General features: G+C 36.5%; 2 protein-coding genes across 4 annotated transcripts; one reads left to right on the forward strand and one right to left on the reverse strand.

The window, feature by feature from the left end:
• Positions 1–8,722: 8,722 nt before the first annotated feature.
• On the forward strand, positions 8,723–11,238 carry LOC113333000 (chloroplast stem-loop binding protein of 41 kDa b, chloroplastic-like). The gene is made up of 10 exons (XM_026579484.1): positions 8,723–8,924; positions 9,154–9,288; positions 9,387–9,473; positions 9,609–9,699; positions 9,792–9,846; positions 9,948–10,008; positions 10,105–10,326; positions 10,433–10,549; positions 10,674–10,763; positions 10,888–11,238. Exons 1-10 carry the CDS (start codon positions 8,808–8,810, stop codon positions 11,062–11,064), a joined length of 1,152 nt encoding a protein of 383 aa, XP_026435269.1. The 5' UTR covers positions 8,723–8,807; the 3' UTR covers positions 11,065–11,238.
• A 118-nt stretch (positions 11,239–11,356) lies between these two features.
• Positions 11,357–14,425, reverse strand: LOC113333001 (protein unc-45 homolog A-like). 3 transcript variants are annotated; one of them, XR_003351762.1, is made up of 5 exons: positions 14,056–14,425; positions 13,706–13,894; positions 12,159–12,831; positions 11,828–11,946; positions 11,357–11,656 (listed from the first exon to the last, which is right to left on the reverse strand). XR_003351762.1 is itself a non-coding variant. In XM_026579485.1 (3 exons), exons 1-3 carry the CDS (start codon positions 14,242–14,244, stop codon positions 12,373–12,375), a joined length of 837 nt encoding a protein of 278 aa, XP_026435270.1. In that variant the 5' UTR covers positions 14,245–14,425; the 3' UTR covers positions 11,357–12,372. The 3 variants fall into 3 exon arrangements, 1 of the variants encoding a protein (XP_026435270.1); XR_003351761.1 differs by having other exon boundaries at positions 11,828–12,831; XM_026579485.1 differs by having other exon boundaries at positions 11,357–12,831.
• Positions 14,426–20,747: the final 6,322 nt, after the last annotated feature.

Here is a 20,747-nt window from a genome sequence, read left to right on the forward strand (position 1 = left end):
TACCATCGCAGACAAAAGCAATGAAGATCACCAACAAACAAAGAAGCATTTATACAACACCTATATGGCAAAAGATGCCTCCCTTCAGCACTTGAACAAACGCAATGATTCAACACCATCTATCACACACAAATATCCATCGATTCTCCGGAAAAAACAATTCAATACACCAGTACCAACGCGCATTAGGTCCGTGCAGGCAGAAGACCTCCTGTAAAATAATCCACACCATTTTCTTTGAGGTTAATATAAAAAATGCAGAATATGGATATCATATTCCATATATATGTTCTCCTAAGCTCAAAAGGATGGTATTTTTATAGGTGTCAAGTCCAAGTCCAAGTCTAAGAATACTATAAAAAGCTTGTAACTTAGCAAACATACTCCATTGAGGAGCACTAAATCATTGAGACTGTGCTCTTTCAAATCTAAGGAACGCAACTTGAAGATTCTATCAATGAAGAAAGTTCCTTCTGTTGTATCTCTTTATTAATATTTTAGATTAGTGGTGAGTTTATCTATACTTGGTATGGTTGTCAGCTTTTTAGCAACTACAACTGAAAATCAAAATTCAAGTTTGTTTTTCTTTTGGATTTTAATTCAACTTTAATCTTGTCGAGGAGGAGAAGCTATTGTTTATTTTAATAATTATTATCTTGAGGATCTGAAAGGAATTTGAACAAGAAGAAAATAATATCAAATACGTAGAAAAACTGTCAAGTGATACTCAAAAGAAGATGTTTTTGAGATTCAGATTAATAATTCCAATATAAAGTTGAAGTTGTTGCAGGTATAGGTGGGCTTGTCTTTGATGCTGATGGTGATAATCATAATGGTCAAAGCCTTGATTTCGGTATAACTGGATGATGCATATGTTAATTATTTTATCTACTGATTAGTAATGTAAAGCTTGTTTAGTTTGACGATAGTAAACGTAAACTTTGTTTTTGGTTTTTTATCCATGAACATTAATATAAATAAATATTGTGTTTAGGCAGTCAAAAATAGTTTTAATTCAGACCAGTACTGCAGTAATTATGTTGGAACCTAAGTTAAAATTTTTAATGTCATTTAGATCTAAACGACCGTTTTTGAGCTGCACCGACTCTGTTCGGTTTTAAAGCGAACCGAATCAAATTCATTGGTTTCGGTTATGGTTTGGAAAAAACCAAATAGAACTGTACCATGAATGTGCACCTCTAATGATAATGCATCCACCATTCAAAAACCAATCGGTTAAACCATAACTCTACGTACGAAAAGGTAAACTAAATCTGCTTTACATAGGAGAAAACACAATATTAAAAAATTACTCTTAAGGGTTTGTGATGGGTAATTGCACACAAGTTAATCTTTGAATTCGGTTGATAAGTGGATAGTAGATTTGTTTTATAGATGCAAACGCGAAATAAAAACATAAGTTTAATAGAGCGTATTAAGGGATAAAAGCCATGTGTGGCTAGGTTTCAATTTTTTTGAAGTCTATTGATAAGTGAGGGCGATGACCCTTATTTTCTCTTACTTGCCTTTTTCTAACTAGAAACATGATATTCGTGTGTGAATATATCAACTAGATATTGGAAAGCACGATGACAGGATGTGGATATGACACGACGTAGACATGGAGACGCAACAATTTCTTAATTAATAATTTAAAGGTTAATTCAAGAGTTGGTACAAGAACATTATTGTCTTACAATAAGTGTTCAACTGATATGGATAATTGGAATAGCATCAAATGCACGCAAGTTCGAGCACCAGAATATCATAGTGTCTTAATTATGTCAATGATTTCATATGTACTACTCTGTCTATCCTCAAAAATCTTCTTATGTTCTTCTTTCCATAAGATCCAGTTAATATAGGAAGGAGAAATACACCAAATTTTGTCGCTTCTTCGTTTAAATTTAAGTAATATCTAAGTTAACAAGTTTTTTTACAATGAGCTGCAGAAAGTTAGACTTGATTTTGAAATCCCTTAAGAAACAGTTCTAAATTTTCCAAGCAAACTCGTAATGGCTGAAGACATACTCAACAAATAACAACTTATTATTACAAAAATTTATACATGCCACGATTCCGCAACATGGAAAAGTGGGCAAGGAATTATGAAAAGCAGTTTAAATATGGATTTAGTTTTAGGAGTTTTTTTATTTATTTTCTTATTAACACAATAAATTTGTATTTTAAGTGTTAGAGCATCGCTCAGTCGAACTCGTAAGTTTTATTATCCTAAGCTTGTTGTCAATGTTAGATGTAGAAAACCGTATCTTGATTTCTAGTTTATTAAAGTCAAGTCTTGGAATAGGATTAAAGTATGGTAGTTGAGTACCAGACATCACTGAATAACATTGAAGACTGAAGAACAAACGGAAATATTGCAACAACTTCATCAATAAAGAGGTATGTGAAGACCGACCTATACTATTTACTCACAGTATTTAACATTCTAACTTATGAGACTATATCATATGCTTTTAGTAGATTTAATATTAAAAAAAAATCGAGTTCAAGCTTGTCTTGATTAAATCCTTGAATATTATTCAAGCAATGGATGTACGTAGATCCTTAGCAATCTTAGTTAGAATGATTTATTGTTCACAAACTATTTTTGTTTCAAGTTAATCAATTGGAAATTCCCCAAGCAGCAATGTATATTATCTATGGCTATTAGGAATGTTTTGAATTAATTATGAGAGAAAAAGAATTGCTTGGCGCTAGGTATACATATTTGTATGTTTGACCAAAGTCAGTCTAAATTCCCTGAATTGTATAGTTTTTCCAACCCGGTTGCAAACCCTTTACATCTGAGTTCGGGAATAAGGCAAGTTCGTAAACCGGGTTTGCAAACCTTGTGCCATGAGTTCACGAACTGTTATAGGTTTGGAAACCTATCTAGTTCCAGTATTAGCAGAAATAAACTATTCTATATGACTATGTTTGTTTTTGCCACAACTCTCGTAGACACTTCTAAGACAACTTTATTCACTAAACCACATTGTGTTTGTGGGTCATTAATTAGTGTTGAGTTTTATTTAACTCCGTTATATGCTTTTAAGTTCAAAGGCTTGCGAAACTTGTTTCGTAGATGAAAAGGAGTCAAAGGATCTATTCTAGGACCGATCCCTTGAATAAGGATTTTTACTAGGACCGATCTTAAGGATCTATAGTAGGACCGACCCCTTACTAAGTATCCCTACTAGTACCAATCCCAAGGACCTCTACTAGGATTGATCTTATAAATCTCTAGTAGGTACGATCCTTGGTTAACCGATTTTGCGTTTTCGGTTTGTCTATTTTGCATAGCTACCGAAAATGTATTTGGTTAAAATAAAATTTCACAAAATGTCGAGATAGTGTCTTCAACATATTCTAAACTCTTATTACTTAATGTTCACGTATTCTCCTTGATATTCAAGGCGAGATCCCAAAAACCGAAATACTTTAGTATCTTTTAGATATTTGAATCTATATGTTTTCTGTATCCCATATGATAAGTATATCTCTTGTTGGTATATTAATAAAACATATGTTGTATCTAGCTAGTATTAGTTGTCATACAAGAGAGATTTATGTGTATATGTTGGATTACAGTTGAAAAATAGCAGAATCGATAATAATCATTTTTCGAATATCGTTATTATTTATTATTTTTGGATTTGGTGATTCCTTGTTGTCCAAACAAGCCTTGATCTTTGCACTATAAATAATAGAGCTCGTATTCTTACAAACTCATCCTAAAACATATTGCCTAACCATTTGTGTGGGAAGCTCATTATTAAGTGTTGTTTCGATACTCATTGGAGAGGAGAGTATCCTAATTAGGTGAAGTCTCTTATGTGGCCTTCGTTGAAAGTCTTGTGTGGGATCAAGAAGCTTTTAGTAGTACCTTGAGTGGGAAACTAAATCGTATTTTTATTTTTAGCTTTTGATTATTGATTTGATTGACTAACGGTGAAGTTGAACCTTGATAGATCTAGTTTGTTTACTCTGTGATCCTTCTCTTCTAATTTAATGTCACTCGAACTAGATCAAGAATCAACGATTTCAAATCTGCTTTATTGATTCAAGATCTAAATATATGATTAGTGATCATCCATTATTAATTTACTTTGTTCTGTGTGTGATTGATCATTAGCGGGAATCAAGTTATTTGTGCATGTAATTTTAAGATTGGAGATTGAAGACTAGAAGATTTTTATTTTTTTTGTATTATGATCTTTGTAATACTTCTTGCCTACTTGATTGATTGAGATCCAAAAAGTTGTTTATCTTGAATAGATTTTAAAGCCTGTTGTATAGATCGAAAATCTATCTAGTGTTTCTCTTTGAGAGCTACTTTGATAATTTGTAAACTAAGATTGATTATTTCGTTAGTTTTTATCTTAGTTGATTTGAAACCGTCAAAGGAATTTATATTAATTAAATGAAAGAAACCTTGTAGTCATCTTATCTCTGATTAATTCCTAAGACTAAATGAGGTTATTCAAACAGGTTTGTCCTTTACTGTTTCGGATTACGATCAAAATGAGTTGAGTTGTGGATGTTTTCACAACAGGTGAAGCGACTTGAGATAATGGACTCTATCTTGGGATTCACATGCATATACCAGATTGGTTGTGGCACAGGGATACTGGAAATGGTTAATTTAATTGGTCTCAACTATATGAAGTTGTGGCAGTCAACTCGTATAGCGGCTTAATTTTGAGAGTATTCAAAACTGGACTGATTTCCAAGATTTTTCTACCTTGTTGTTTTCCTCGTTAACAAAATCTTGTGATTTACTTTACTTCCGCGTTATATTGATTTGTCTTTATAATTAAAGTAAATACGCTTGTACGTTAATCAAACACTTGGTTTGATCCCATAAATTGGTTCGGTTTCGAACTTAAGATATATACCAAATGTACATCTTAATTAAGTAATACCATTGGCAGTTCGTACGTGTCTATGTTAGATTACACAAGGTATGTGTGTGGTAGGTTGATATCGAAAATATTGTGGTGCGCATGATACCCTCGTCATTTTAGCTAGGCAATCTACTCTTTATACCCTAATTGCCTCAACTACATCAGAATTTCACCAATTTCAAGATTGATATATGTTCCTCTTTGCATTAATGATCGCTCATAGGTAACTTTTCAAGGTCTTGAAGATGATTCTCATGATGAGACTCAACCACCAAGTTAAACTCAAACCATTTAATTTTCTATTATGTTGAACACCACTTTTGATTCGGAAAACCCGGCGAGATGGATCTTTAATTGTCAAGCGAAATCGGTAGTTTGTAGGTGTAGTTTAATTTCAAGCATTCATGTAATTGTTTTCTTCTTATTAAATAAAATTATCGTAAAATTAATTTTCAAATCCAAACTTGTTTATATTTCATTAGGTTTTAATTAGACCTGAATCCGTGCATATAAATCTTATTGTTAATTAAATAAACCCGAGTTGTTGAAGAATAGTAAAAGTTTATTAAAATACTCACTCGTTCTTCGAGGGATATTCCAGGATGATTTTGGTCGATCATCCACAAAATTTTAGCATAACTTCTTATATCCTTATTGATAAAGGAAAATCTATTTAGCTCTTATTTGTTCCTCTTGAATCTCATTACCTGCTAACGCCATTAACCTTTGAAACACATTGTCCCGTAAATTAAAAGTCGTTAAACTTAATTCGTCATCGTTTGCAACTGATATCCATGGTCGAATATGAGCAATATCTTCTTTTCAAGTGAAACGAGCCTAGCCATCTCGGTGTAGCGAAGGTATAAGTTGAACTGTATGAGATTGAATATTTATAGAGGATTGGTTAGTAGCCGTTGGATGATGAAGAAGTAAGCGACCAAGATATTGCCGAGACAAAATCATTAGTAATGAAAACCTGACCCAACAGTATAGTGACTACCGAGCGATTGGAGTCTCTATCGTTCAGTAGATCCTATACTGTGATTTGGTAAGTGGTATATTAGTTTTGTTTGCCACTTTACCAAGCCCATAATAGGTGCAAAAGTGGCAAATAAAATTCTCTGTTTTGTTATACCCATAGAACCGATCTAAGGCCAGTAATTCCTATGGGCATGACAAACTCTCAATTTTGTCATTTTTGCACCTACTATGGAGATGGCAAACTGTCCTGGCTAAGTGTAAAATTTTCCACTTAGCCAGGCCAGGTCAAGTTTCTACACCGTTTGGTGTTCTGTACATCGTTTGCGTCTTTTATAAGACCTGTCGGTCTAGTCTACACCACTACGTAGAATCTGATCCAACGGCCATAAATCTCCCCTCCTATAAATACTAAATTCCACTTCCATTTTAACTCACACCTTCTTCCTATTTTCTTAGATTTTTCAATGGCTCAATACATGTTTATGGCTCAATTCATAAAAGAGCAACATGCGGCAGAAAATCAAAGAGTTGAACTTCGAGCTAGTGTGCAAAATGAAATAACAAGAGCAAATAGTTGGAGAGTTGCACAACAGCGCAAATTTAGCACGTTATAAGATGAATGCATCTGCAGGAATTATGTTCTCTTCAGTAATCATCCAATCGTTGATGGCGCATTACAGGCGATTCCGGTTTGGGGACGCGTTTTACGGAAATTTGAAGAAGAAACAACGAACCTCAACAATCGTGATTCGACGGTGTTGAGTGACCGGTTCTCCATAATTTCTAAGAATGTTAACAAGTATATTGGTATGATAAGGGAAGATGCTCGAAACATGAGAAGTGGTGAAACCCTGCTGGAGATTGATCAAAGATGTCGTGCAAAGTGGCTCCGCGACAACGGAAAGCAGTTCCGATATGAAAGTTGTTATGAAATCTTAAAAGTGTTGCCCAAAGAACTCGTCAATTTCTATATACGGCATTGGCATAATGTTGATACTAGTTCTGCACAATTGTTGCATCCTCTGAACAACGGCGACATTTTGACCATCATTAATTTGACCAATCTAATTATCAGCTTTGTACTTGTACACGATTGGAAAAATTAATCGTGTTTCTTGAAGATCAGGTTCGCCGACCTTAAAGTAAGTATACCACCAGTACTGAAAAATAACATTGACGAAAATTGATGTGTTAGTACATTCACCACTAGTTTGACAACTCGATAATAAATCTAATAATAGAAAGGGATTGTGGTTCTAACCTCCAATACGACCCAAAATCCATTAAAGCTATCTGTCTTCTTACATGAGCAATCACCGAGACTTATGTATAGCGCAGCTAAAATTGCAGAACCCCAATCCTAATTTGACGCTTTAGTTAAATCTTCAAAAGAGTCCAAAACACCAATTAATACCACTAAGCTACCATTGGGGAAAAAAACTTGGCCTAACATCCGTTCAAGCTCGGGATGATCTTCAGCTCTGTGTGTCCCCTTGCCATGGTAACGGTTCAAAAAAGCCTTCAACCCAGACACTCTTAATCCAAATGAGTGTAAATGTCTGGATTCTGGCTTTCCTTCAGTAGCATTTGAGTACAAGGGAAGTAGTTGTTTCCATCTTCCTTCCGATATCCACTTTAATTGGTTAAATTGTACTATTTCACCCTCACTTTTTATTCCAGTCAACATATACAAATCTGACGGTGTGAACCCTAAAAACAACATGGTCATAAAATTAAAGTTTGTACGTGGAACTAAAATTTGTATCAAACTAAAAAATTGAATCTCTAAAAATTAAAATTTGTTTCTGAACCAAAAATTAAACTATTGAATAGAAAAATAGAACTTACCACACTCAAAATCCTTGAAAAAGAACATATGTGCAGTGTTCCACCAACGTTTACAAATAACTCGCACAACTTGAATCTTGTGGTTTTTGCCTTTCATGAAATATAAATGCTGCCAAGAATATCTTCTCAAAGATTTTTGAACAACTTCGGGGAGTAACCCAAACACTTCGGGTAGCTTAGACCACCCACCTCTTAGTTTAGGTAAGAGAACTCACTCGGGATGGTTACATAAATGCGTAGATAATACACCAGGTCCAACTAGTTGCCTAACATTAGCGAACTCTTGTTGTTTATCCTGGACCCATACGATATCACTATCTGCAACAGATTTTCCTTTTTCTTTCCTGTTTCTTTTCCTTTGTCTATTTGTTTTGGAACTACTCATTTTTAAGTAAAAAATCGCCCTAATCTGCTCTCTAGAGAAGGAAACAAAAAAAAATTGTGAATGAAAATGAAGAGAATAGTGGTATTTATAAATGATAGAGCACCGACCGAAGACGGTCGAGTTTAATCGCGGTGTAAACTAGACCGATCGCCCGCTAGCGATGTAGTCTCGACCGCTAGGTGGAGACTCGATCGCTTATCTTTTTTTACATAGTGGCACGGCCAATTTACCAGGCCAACTGGCTTGGCAAATGGGTGGGTTAGCCACCCCACAGGAACTGGCTTAAGAAGAAAAAAATTTCTTTTAGATGCCACATTTTTTAGTGCATGTCATGATCCAACGGTTGTTAGGACATCAGTCTAGATAAAGCGAGTAACTGGCGAGCCCCCCAATGTCAGCCGTTAATGGTCAGGATTTCTAATTCGCTTTTTGTTATCGAATCCCCTTTGTTCAGTTTGTTATTCAATTTCAAGATGTAGCTTCAAAAGAAAAAAGAAAAAAATTATTTTTATCCTGGAATTTTAATGAGAGGCTGTGGATAGAACCAAAGTGATGATGGTTGGGTTTGTCTTATCCTCAACTAGAAGGAGAGAAGGAAATGAATTTGATCATCAAATAACAGTACTCAAAATTCAAAACAGAAACCAAAATAAGAAGTGGAGAGACAGATAGAGAGAGGGATAATGGCAATGGCAACAAGTAGGTTGGTGGTGGTGCAACAAAAACAACCATCCTCATGTCTATTACCACCATCATCTCTTTCTGATTTCAATGGTATTAGACTGAAACACCCAATTCAGGTAACTACATTTTCCATTAACATCCCAAGTTTAATACTATGAATTTAACTTTAAAGTTTCAATATTTGTTATTTCGAGATATTCAGTCATACTGATGTACTGCACCTCATAATTGACCACCTTAGCATAATGACTTTCTTTCAGTAGCACCTATTTATTAGTACTTTGTTTCGTTTCACTTCAAATGTTTTTATCACAAATTGAAAGAAAAAATAATATTGTGGCACAGTACAAAAGAAAGGAATGGCAGACAAGAGGAGCATTGCAGGTGAAAGCATCAGCTGCAAAGAAAATCCTGATAATGGGAGGAACCAGATTTATTGGTATCTTTTTGTCTAGGCTCCTTGTGAAGGAAGGCCATCAAGTAAGTCATTTCGTTTTCGACTAAGATGCCTAGCAACTTTGATTTCACTATGACACGTTTCGAATAATGTGCAAAATATGTTTTGAATTTTTTGTCAGGTAACTTTGTTCACAAGAGGGAAAGCACCAATCAGCCAACCATTACCAGGAGAGTCAGAACAAGATTACCTAGATTTCTCTTCCAAGGTAAATTTCACTCCCAAAAGACGCACATTTTAGAATTTCAGCCAAGAAATTAAGAAAGCGTTTGTGAAGCCCAATATGAACTATGAGTCTATGACGTATGATATGAACTCTGACTTTGACATGGCTAAACTTTAGATCTCGCACTTGAAAGGAGACAGAAAGGACTATGATTTTGTTAAGACTAGCCTAGCAGCTGAAGGCTTCGACGTTGTCTATGATATCAATGGTATATTTCAAGGCTACATGAATAACTATGTTTATCCTAATCAATATCATTTCCCTTAACTTGGTTAAAATATTCTTTGTTATGTTACACAGGAAGAGAGGCAGAAGAAGTAGAACCCATACTGGACGCGCTTCCAAAGCTTGAGCAGTATGTCCATCTTATACTTGTCAATTTCGATATGCATTTCTGGCACCTTAATCACATTGTCTTAGATGTTATATAACTGGGGGATGCTGCTAATGTTCTAGGTACATATACTGTTCATCCGCTGGTGTATATCTGAAGTCTGATTTACTGCCTCATTTTGAGGTGAGAGTTTATGAACTTTTGAACTCTAAAGAGACTCTTATAATGATAATTTCTTTCTCTTTTAAATTCGTGGTTCTTACATATGGTTGCTGATAGTCTGATGCAGTGGATCCCAAGAGCAGACATAAGGGAAAACTTGAAACAGAGAGTTTACTTGTATCAAAGGGCGTGAACTGGACTTCGTTGAGACCAGTTTATATCTACGGTCCTTTGAATTACAACCCTGTTGAAGAATGGTTTTTCCACAGATTAAAAGCTGGTCGACCAATCCCCATACCAAATTCTGGCAACCAGATAACACAATTGGGACACGTTAAGGTTAGCTTGAATACTTGATGTCTAATACCAATCACAACTACCAATTTCGATAGGCTTCTATTTCCTTTTTTACTAATGGTATCCAATTACGCTGAACAAATTTCAGGATTTAGCGACCGCATTTATCAACGTTCTTGGTAACGATAAAGCCAGCCAGCAAGTGTTTAACATATCTGGAGATAAATATGTAACATTCGATGGATTGGCAAGGGCTTGCGCTAAGGTACCATCAAATCTCAGAATTGTGACAATGTATTGTTATTCATGATAGAAACTTATCAATATGTAACCCAAAATAATCAAGCATTTTGTGGATTTTAATTATCTTGTATGCTCTACATTGTCAGGCTGGTGGATTTCCTGAGCCAGAACTAGTTCACTACAATCCTAAAGAATTCGATTTTGGTAAAAAAAAGGCATTCCCCTTCAGAGACCAGGTATGATCGGTTATTTCCACCCGATATTTTACGTTTTCATTTTGGTCATTTTCTTGTGCGACTGTTTTTCTTCTTTTGCTGGTGAAATAACTTTTTTTTGTTGTTGATGATTTGGTAAATGTAGCATTTCTTTGCATCAATTGAGAAAGCAAAGAGTGAATTGGGGTGGAAACCAGAATATGATTTGGTGGAAGGTCTAACAGACTCTTACAATCTTGATTTCGGTAGGGGAACTTTCAGAAAAGCGGCCGACTTCTCAACTGATGACATGATTCTTGAAAAATGTCTTGTTCCACAATAATTTAAGCTTTCGATTGTTTTGGAATTTATATCAAATTCAAGTAGGCATTGATGATTGTTTGTGAGTCCACCGAAGGTTCTAGCTATTATTCAACTTTTGAACATGGGAAAAGACAATGTTGTTTCCAGTGTATGTTTCTTGGCAGATAATAAAACACAGCTTTTTAAATATAAACCTCTTACATTAAAGGAGGTCTGGAATTCATCACTTTAAGACGCGCTACAACCTTCCATGCTACCGTAAGACATAATCAGATAATCTCATAAAAATTGAAATAAGAGCCAATAGTTGTGAACCCATAACAAGAAATGTGTATAACTAAAATTTTAAATCATTCCGTCTGTTAATCACATTACAGAAGATGTCCATACACTGAACCAAATCAATCACTTCTACACACACACACACAAAAAAAAGAAAAGAAAAAAGGATACCCACTTCGGTATCTTTTTTTCTGCCTCTTCATTTCAACTGCAGTCATTCCTTTTCATTGTCTTAACTCGGAGTCTCAGACAACACTGAATGCCGATTGTATAGTTTATGTTACACGAGCAATCGTTTTTGATGCAACAGCAAATCTGCTTTTTGGCATCTGAAGAGAGTTGTGACCCGATATGAAGTTAGGAACGGGATGGGGAAAAGATTTCTATGCAAGAATATCCAAAACAAGAATGTTCACGGAAAGACCTAAAGTACTGGACAACGCAGATTCGCTGATAATATATACCAGAAATTGATTTCTAAAATGAAATAACATACAGACCTTTGTTGCATTCACCGAAGACAATGATATTAGCAGTGCTGACACTCAAACTCCTACAACAGGTAATCTTCTTGAAATCTTGCAAGTGACAACATTCCAATGATGACCCAAGCAACTGCCTGCAGTTTAGAAACCCAAGTCAGTACAATAGAACCCACATGCAGACGCATTAAAACGTCATGATGAATCGTATCACGCGAGTTCACTTCTCGTTCATGTGGAACCTTTAGGTCAACAAAATGACACATTTTCTGAGCTATGAGTTCCCAGACCAAAGGAGATCTGGGTAATTAGAACTTCCAAGCCTTCAAGAACACTTTTAATGATGTACCTCTACAGCTGAGCCTTCTCCAAGGAAGATGTGGTAGTCAAATATAATCTTGTAGCAGCTTCTGTAGAGTCAACTTTAAATGGTTAGCATGCTCAATCTTCTCATCCCAACAGTAATGGACTCAATTCAATCGGGAAAATCCGAAGAGCATTCAACTCAACAATAATAGTTTAGTGGTCATTCCAAAGTTTCATGTGCCTCCATAATCTACACTTCACTTCACAGGCCGTACTCCAACAGTTTTTAAACGGAACCGGTACTGAGGCTGAGACTCTTCCTCGTCATCGTCTTCATCTGAATCATCATCATCACTTGAATCATCTTCAACACTGTCCCATCGTGAGTAGTCCAAATTAGAGTGCCCTTTCGGTTTAGGAATTGCCTGCCATCCTTGGGAATGTGGAGTATCTAAGTCCTTGGAAACCTGCGTGGCAGGAACTTCAAGACTAGGAACAATTTCTGTGCTATTCTTATTTGTTGCCGTTTCTTCAGCCACAAGCTCTTCCGTTTCTTCTTCGGGTTCTTCTACTTCTACTCCTTTTTCTTTCTTTTCTGCTTCTTCTTTTTCATATTCTACTTGATCTTCTATATCTCTCCCTTCTTCTAGTTCGTCAGGATCTTCCATCTCCGCCACCATTATTTCTTCTTCGGATTCAGGAATTGGCGCCAGCGACTTTCAAATAGCAAAAAACCATCAGAAGTTAAATCTCTTGGAGATTAATTAATTACTAAATCACAAATTAGGCTTCAATTTTGTTAAAGCAAATAAGAGACAAATCACGTGGAAATATAAGGTTCCACGAAGAAAAGCACGTTAATTGTACTCATAATGGTTTAGGCACATTATGCACGAAATTACAAGGGTGCAAGAGGATTCCTGCCCCACAGGAGGAGATGTGAGGAACTAGATTAGGAAGCGGCAGGATCTGCTTTCCAATGGGCAACCAAGATGACTCACAACAACACAGAAACGAGTCTGTTCCAACTCTAAGGCTGATGACACGGATGTATGCTCAAGCTGCAGGAGAAAGATTCTCTAACCCAGTGACCCTAATAATAGCATAAAAGACAAGCACCACAGTACATATAATGTAAACACATTCTCTAACCCTTTACTGCTAATCTATCTTTAATATGGAACACTTTAATGTCATCTGGATCGGCATAGGCAAAGCCCTGCATGTTCTTACCAGACACCTAACCTAACCCCTATAACTCTGCTATAACTTGTTTGTTTCCTCAAGCCATAGCAGGTCCTGTGCAGTAAAGGGGTCATGGTTAAGATCATCCAATCCCATTGTATAAGGCTAATGTACATATTAAGTTCGACATGAAAGAAAATGACGAAAAAGAAAGATTGTTTTATCCCATCACCGTGTGCCACCTATAATTATATCTTAGAGTAGTGTTTTCAGAAAGCTAGATCGTCCTATGGATAGTAATGAGGTCATGCTAGCAAAGGACGGAATCTATAAGATACATCCTCCAAACAAATGTTTCATTAAACAAATATGTAAACCAAACAAGGTGGAAGATGTTTTTTGTACCAAATGGGTCTTGAGCCGTGAGTGTAGATTATGATAAACATCAGATGATGGATTTAGCTCCATAAGTCTATTAACATCAAAGAGTGCCGAATGATATTCTCTAAGAGTAACCAGTGTCTGTGCCCGTAGCATCAATGCTCCAGTGTGTCTTTGATCCAATTCTAGAACCAATGTGCATTCGTCTGCTGCCTAAGAAAAAAATGTCAAAATGTCAGTTTAAGTTCCAAGTCACCAAATCCCAAGTTTCAAAACTCCACCCAACAAACAAGCCCCTAATCTACATACAATTGTGATTGAATCGAACTGGATTATTAAGAGGAAATACATCTGAAAATGAAAAAAACACAGACCTTTTTGAAATCGTGTAATTTTAAGAAACAAGCAGCGCGATTGCTGTGAAGAGCTATCTTTTGGGATTTTGATTTGGCCATAGAAAGTGCTTCAGTATAAAACTCTAATGCTTCCTCGTGTTGTCCATCTCGATACATCTGATGAGCTCTTTCTATTTTGTTTAGCGATGATGATGCCGGCGACGCCATTAAATAATAACCCAATCAATCAACAAAATTCCCAGATTCAAATCTAAATCCTCGAATTGATGTTCGATGATACAATAGATCTGATCAATTCTGTCGAGGCTGAATTAAACTTGTGTAGTGAGACTATGCGTTAGAGAAATAGACTGCAGGTTGAACTTGGTCCCCGATATGATGGGTAAGAGAATACTTGGTTCATCTAAAGTTTGAGTTGTTTTTGCTTGTACACACACTTTAGTTTTCGACAGAAATTACATGGCTGCTAAGAGGGGGTGCCTATTTTCTTAGGGTGTACCATTTCAAAGGTGAAGGACTTTTGGTCAAAGGTGAATGAGATTTTGTCTTATGGTGGGTTTGGATGTAGAATTTTAAAGATGGGGTTCGGTGGAATTACGTTTCCCTCGTTATATTTGGTTGCCCAAATCCCTGGAATTACGTTTCCAATGGGATTCACTTTTCCAGCAAATCCTCCATATGGAGTCCGACCCCTTCCCCTAAGATTTGTTGGGAAACTTATCAGGGGATTTAGTGACCCACCTTTTTTTTACTCCAAAACCCATATATATACAATTTTAAGATTCTTAGGGCAATGCCAAACAATACATGGACTTCAACACAAGAAAATTTTATGAATCCTAAGAATCTCAACTGAGTTTTCAAACATGCGAGGGATTTACATGAATCCCAAAATTTGTAATCCCGTAGGATTACAAATTCCTGAAAATTGTGAATTCTACAACCAAACCCACCATTAAATAAAATGGTACATTATTTAAATACCCATAGTTTTGACACCCAATAAATATACCCTTATATAACAATAAATACACCTATATCATTTAAAAATCTTATCCATTAAAAATATATGACCTTAATACCCTCACTTATCCATTAACAAATTTCTTTCCCTATTACTTCACAACCACTACAGTCACCAACATTCCACCACCAGCACCGCCGCCACCACCACTCCACCACCACTACCGCTTACTAAATACAAACACCACTAATATTCTACTACCACCACCACTGTCGATGCTATCAACGTCGTTGTCTCCACCAGCGACACTGTAGTTGCAGGAAATCCTACACTACATCTCTCACAAGATTTCATTAACATTCAATTCATTTTCGGATTAACAATCTTAATTTTATTGATGAATCTTTAAACAATCTTACAAGAAAAGATAAAGGAATCAAGAATAACCTCTGCTCTAAATTTTCTCTCTCCTATTTACTTGCTTCTCACTCAAAAAAGATCCCTCTCTTTTCTTTACAACTGAACGACTATTTATAGGGAATTACATAGTGGATGACAGCTAATCTGTCATTTATTTTCGGATATGACTTGCGACATTCTCGCAACCTTATAAATATCAATCTCGCAAACTTCCTTAATTTCGCAGGATCGTCACACTTTTCTCATGATTTGGCTGATGTCGTTTATTATGTCGTTTCTGAAGTGGTTCTGCGATACTGTCGTGTTGTGTTGTTAATAATTTCGCTGAGGCGTTATTGCTGCGAGATTCTGATCCTACATCTTACCTCTTCTCATATCTTCTCTGCGAAGTAGAGAACGATGTGAGAAATGCCGCAGCTATCCATCACTTCATATTATGCATTTATCACACGTATGTTTTCTCCCATCTGTTTCTTGACACGTCTTCTGTAACCGCTGTTTTTCAACCGTTCACGTCTTTTCGCATTAATTGTGTTTATCTTCTCGAAAATCTCCTCTATATATACTCTTCTTATTCTCCCTTTTCTTCTTTTTTACTCTTTTTTCATCTTCTCTGCAACTTCATCATTTTCTCCGTAAATTCCTCTGCTGTAATTTTTCTTCTATCTTCCTTCTTCAATCTTCTTAATTCTTCGTCCATTCCCATACTCTATATTGAGATATGCATCCAAGTGGTCAAAAACATGAGAAAACCTTAAAGGACATTCAAATAGATCTTGCCAAGAAAGGTTTCACACTTTCTGTCATTCCTGGTGAAAGTGCCAAATCAATTCTTTCTATTAAACTTTTCTCTGATCAACATTGTGATGATCAATCAATCATAGTTTCGTTGGGTCAAATTCTCGCAGGTCTCCACATTCCTCTTTATGACCCAGATATTCCTCTGTTCTATGAAATTCTCGCTCACTCGGGATTTTCGCGAGTTATCTTCCAATTGAGTGGGGATTGCATCCGTCTGATGCTGGAGTTCGCTAACCGTGGTGCTGGTAAAGGATCTCTTTATTCCAAAGAACTTAGGGATCCTAAATTCGTAGATCTAGAGATAGTAGTTGAGAAGTATACAATAGCGAATTTCTTCGAAAATTATGAATTAATATCCATGAAGAAAGAGAATACTCGCTGGGGTATTCGCTTGAAAAGGAAGGATGTTATTGCTGAAGATAAAATGCTCATGCATGACATTGATTGGCACTCTGGTAAGAACACAACCCCTCGCCAATCCAAAGATGATAAATGGTGCGTTTTTCCCTTGATGCTGAAAGGACCTTACATTGCTGGGTCAAATGTTCTTCCTGAGAATCTCGCTACTTATCAACCTTGGGTATTCTCTTGGCCCGAGAAGAAGAAAGAGGTATGTTTCTTCCAGTTTCGCCCACTTTACATTTATTTATTTTTCTTTATTCTTTTGTTCGCTGATTCTTGCGACATTCTACAGATCCAGAAATTGAAAGATAGCTACCGCAAGACTGGGAAGGCTAATACCTTGTTAGCTCTTCGCTCATACACAGATGAGGTAAGAAATATTCTCTTATGATTTTAAACAATATATTGTTGCCTCTATTTCTTATTTCTATCTGTGTGTGAAGGTTATCGCTGAAATAGAAGATCCTGCCAATGTTGCGAAGACTAGTGATAAAGGCAAAGGTTCTCTTCGCAGGGAAAAACCAACTGCTCCTCCTTCAAAAAAGAGAAAAATCCGTTCTTCCTCTCCTTCAAATACTCCTTCTCATGAAAACTCCGAGAGTGATGAGGATGATGAGGATAATGATAACTCTGCTGCAAATGAAGATTCTCCATCTGAGTCTTCTATGACTAAGCTCTCTGGCATCTTTTCTGATTCTTGGCAAGGAATGGGAGATAGTCAACTCGCTAATACCTGCAAAGCTCTCGCCATGATTTGCGATGTTCATTTATTGGATGGTGATAGTTCTCTTCGCGGAGTTTCTAGATCGTTGACTCCCAACTTCCTGCATTCTCTTAATAGTCTGGTATACTTTCGTCTTTTTACTTCTTCATTATTGTAACTCAAAATCTCTTTCTATTTTAATACTTTTTACATTTTCTCGCAAGCTGGAAAAACTTCTTTCGCTGTTGCCTCATATTTGGAGAGGAGACGCGAAATTCTTGAAAAGAAGAATCTTCAATTTCGTACGAAGAATGAAGAACTGGAAACTGAAGCTAAGGGTCTTCGTGAGAAGAACGAACAATTAGAAGCTGAAGTTAAAGGTCTTCGCAAGAAGAACAAACAACTGGAAACCGACACTTCTTCGCAAAGGAACAAAATTTCTACTCTTCAAAAAGCTAATGATCAGCTCTATGGTATGCAATTTTTCTCCTTTCCTTTCATTCATTCATCCTATTGTCTTATCTTATTTGATTAATCATTTTTGCAGACATTTATGGTCTTTCTGATGAAGCCATTCTTCTTCGTTCATTTCCCAATGCCCTAGATAATGACACTCTTCTTGAACATCTTAATAAATCTTTGAATAGTTTCTCTAATGATAAAATTTCATCTCTGCCTTTGAATGAACTTAAATCCAAATTTCGCCTCTTAGAGATTGATCACAGATCTAGTTTAGGTTTAGCCAACCAATTTAAACGTTTTTATCTCAAGTCTAAAGAGAAGATCAATGAATTAAGAATCAAGATTAGCAAACTTATAGATGATAAAGATCGTATCTCTGATCAAGGTGTTAAGGCTTTGGCGAAATTCCAAGAAACTCTTCTTGAGGTTCAACTTGAACGAGATGAAGCCAATAGTCAAAATGTTGTGCTTAGCGAGAGAGAAAACCAAGTTCGTTCTCGTCTTCTTATAAATAGTGATGAGGAGTTCGCTTGGGCCGCGACAATCTTGGATAACGCCAGAAAAGATTTAGGTGTAAATGTTAGTCTCCAAGTTGAGCATACAACCTTGATTAGAGATATGATTTCTGAGAGAGAATGTCATTAACTGTTTTCCTTTATTAATCTTTGGTTTTTCACGAGTTTTTATCAAGTTACTGACTAATTGCTATATGCTTCGCAGAATCTGAAAGTAGATATCTCCAAAGAGTTGAGGAACTTGAAGTTGAAAAAGAGGAACTCGCAAAGAATCTTTCTTCTCGCAACGACAAATATTCTAGATTAAAGAATCAAATCAAGATCACTGTTGCGAACTTTAAGAATGACGCTATGCATTTTCACAATCAAACTATTCAAATGGTTTGTGATGACCATAGTATTACTCACTCTGATTATCCTTGTCTCTTGGAGGAGATCCCAAAGAACATTCCTAGTCTCACCATCTCTGATAGCGAAGATGATGATGAAGAATCTGATGGTGATGAAGGTTCTGATGGAGATAAAGGTTCTGATGCAGGCGAAGAAGAGAACAAGTTTAATGAAGATGATGAAGGATCAACTAAGAAGTAGTCTTTGTTTCTTTCTTTGATCTTCTGTAATACTTGTACATTTATTCCTTCTTTTTGTATATTTGCGAATTCTTTTGGTTCCCCATATTCCTTAATATATGAGTTTCTTTCATTTCGACCTGCATTCATTAAAACAATTCTTCCTTGCAATACGGTTAATCAACATAATCATTAATTTTTGAATTTTTGCGTAAATCTATCATGTGGAGACAAATAACATTTTCTAATTTCATTCATTCCCATACTTGCCTCTGTTATTTGTATCCAAATGAGAGATTTTGCATATTTTTCTTATTTTGTGCCTCAACTTCGCAGTTGTTTATGTATAATTTCGCAATCATATGCGAAGTGAATTTTGATTCTTTTCAAAATCTCATTCCTGTGTGGTCTTATTTTTCCTTCCTAGTTAAAGGTCTTATTATGCCACCTCTTGTCATTGCGACAAAATCGCAGGACGTCCTTGTACTTTCATGCAAAAACCCATTGATCTTTTCTTAACTTTTTTCTTTGTATTATTTCCTCTCCAGGATAGTTGTGACAATATGACAAGCCTAAATTTTCTTGCGAAAATAAAGCCCCGTGACATTGCCGTCTTGCGACGAAATCGCAGGACGTCTTCGCACTTTCATGCGAAAACCCATTGATCTTGTCTTATCTTTCTCTTTAGTATTATTGCCTCTTCACGATTGTCGCACAAATATGACAAGTCTTAATACCCTTGCGAGTTAAAAGCCTCATGACATTTGCGTCTTAAGACACTTATCAGCTCCCTAATGGAGGGTGCCGCCCTTATCTCCCCCCTGGATGCCCCTTCAAGGAGGCGTACCTCTACCATACAAGGTTGGCTCCTCCCATCGGTCTTAACAACAACCAGTTGTTTTCGCAACCTCTTATCCCTTTTACCTATAGGGTTTATGGTTACGAGACTGCACCCTAATTGGGGTTTTCTTCGGGCCGAGTGCAGTATAAGCCAAGACTTGTCAAGAATGGCAAGGTACGCTCCAGACGCCCCTGGCACTCTTGACTCACCCGTGTACCTCGGCGCCTTGGTCAGATTCTGCACTCCTTGGGAGAGTCCGTATTACCTTAGTCGCCTAACCCAAGTCATATGATTAAGCTAAGAATCCAAGGTACCTCTCCCGGATGGGCTTTATTGACCCCAAATCTCCATGACTCAGGTTCCGGTGGCGGTATAGCCTTTCCATGAGCCATGCAACAGGTACCCCCTTATATGACGTACTTTAGGTCTTATATTTGCCTCTTGCGAAATTGTATTTGCGAACTAGGGTGTACACCATAAAGGTTCGCCCCTTTCTCTTTTGTCATTGTTCTCTGATTTTCTTTTGTGGAATTCATTATCTCTGCGAGATTCTCGCACATCGTCACATCGTATTTGCACTTATCAATCTCTTTTTTATCATTCAGTAAAATGTACTTTTGAGAATTTTATTTGTTGCGAGAGTGTCGCAACAAATCAATCATTCATACACTTCTTATTTTTATTACCTTTGCCATTCTCTGCTTCTTTGTTATTTTCTGCTACTGCTTCCTTGGTAGTGGTATGTTCACCATTTCTTATTCTAAGCTAGCATTAGTTTCACAACATTTCTTCTTCTTTTCGTTCGATTGCATCCACCATCAATCTCTCACTTCTTTGTGTCTCTTTGATTTTGCGTCGCCAACTTTCCTTCTTGTTTGCTCTTCCTTCGCAGGATTCTACCTCGGTTTCGTAACATTTCTTTCCTTCAACCCAATCTCCTTTTATGATTCCTACACCGCTGGGGTGAGGGAATTTGATGCACTAGTGGAAAGTTGAAGCTACACCTAGAATCCCATGTATCCAAGGTCGACCA

Source organism: Papaver somniferum, unplaced genomic scaffold (assembly GCF_003573695.1).
Source record: "Papaver somniferum cultivar HN1 unplaced genomic scaffold, ASM357369v1 unplaced-scaffold_132, whole genome shotgun sequence".
Lineage (NCBI taxonomy): Eukaryota > Viridiplantae > Streptophyta > Magnoliopsida > Ranunculales > Papaveraceae > Papaver > Papaver somniferum.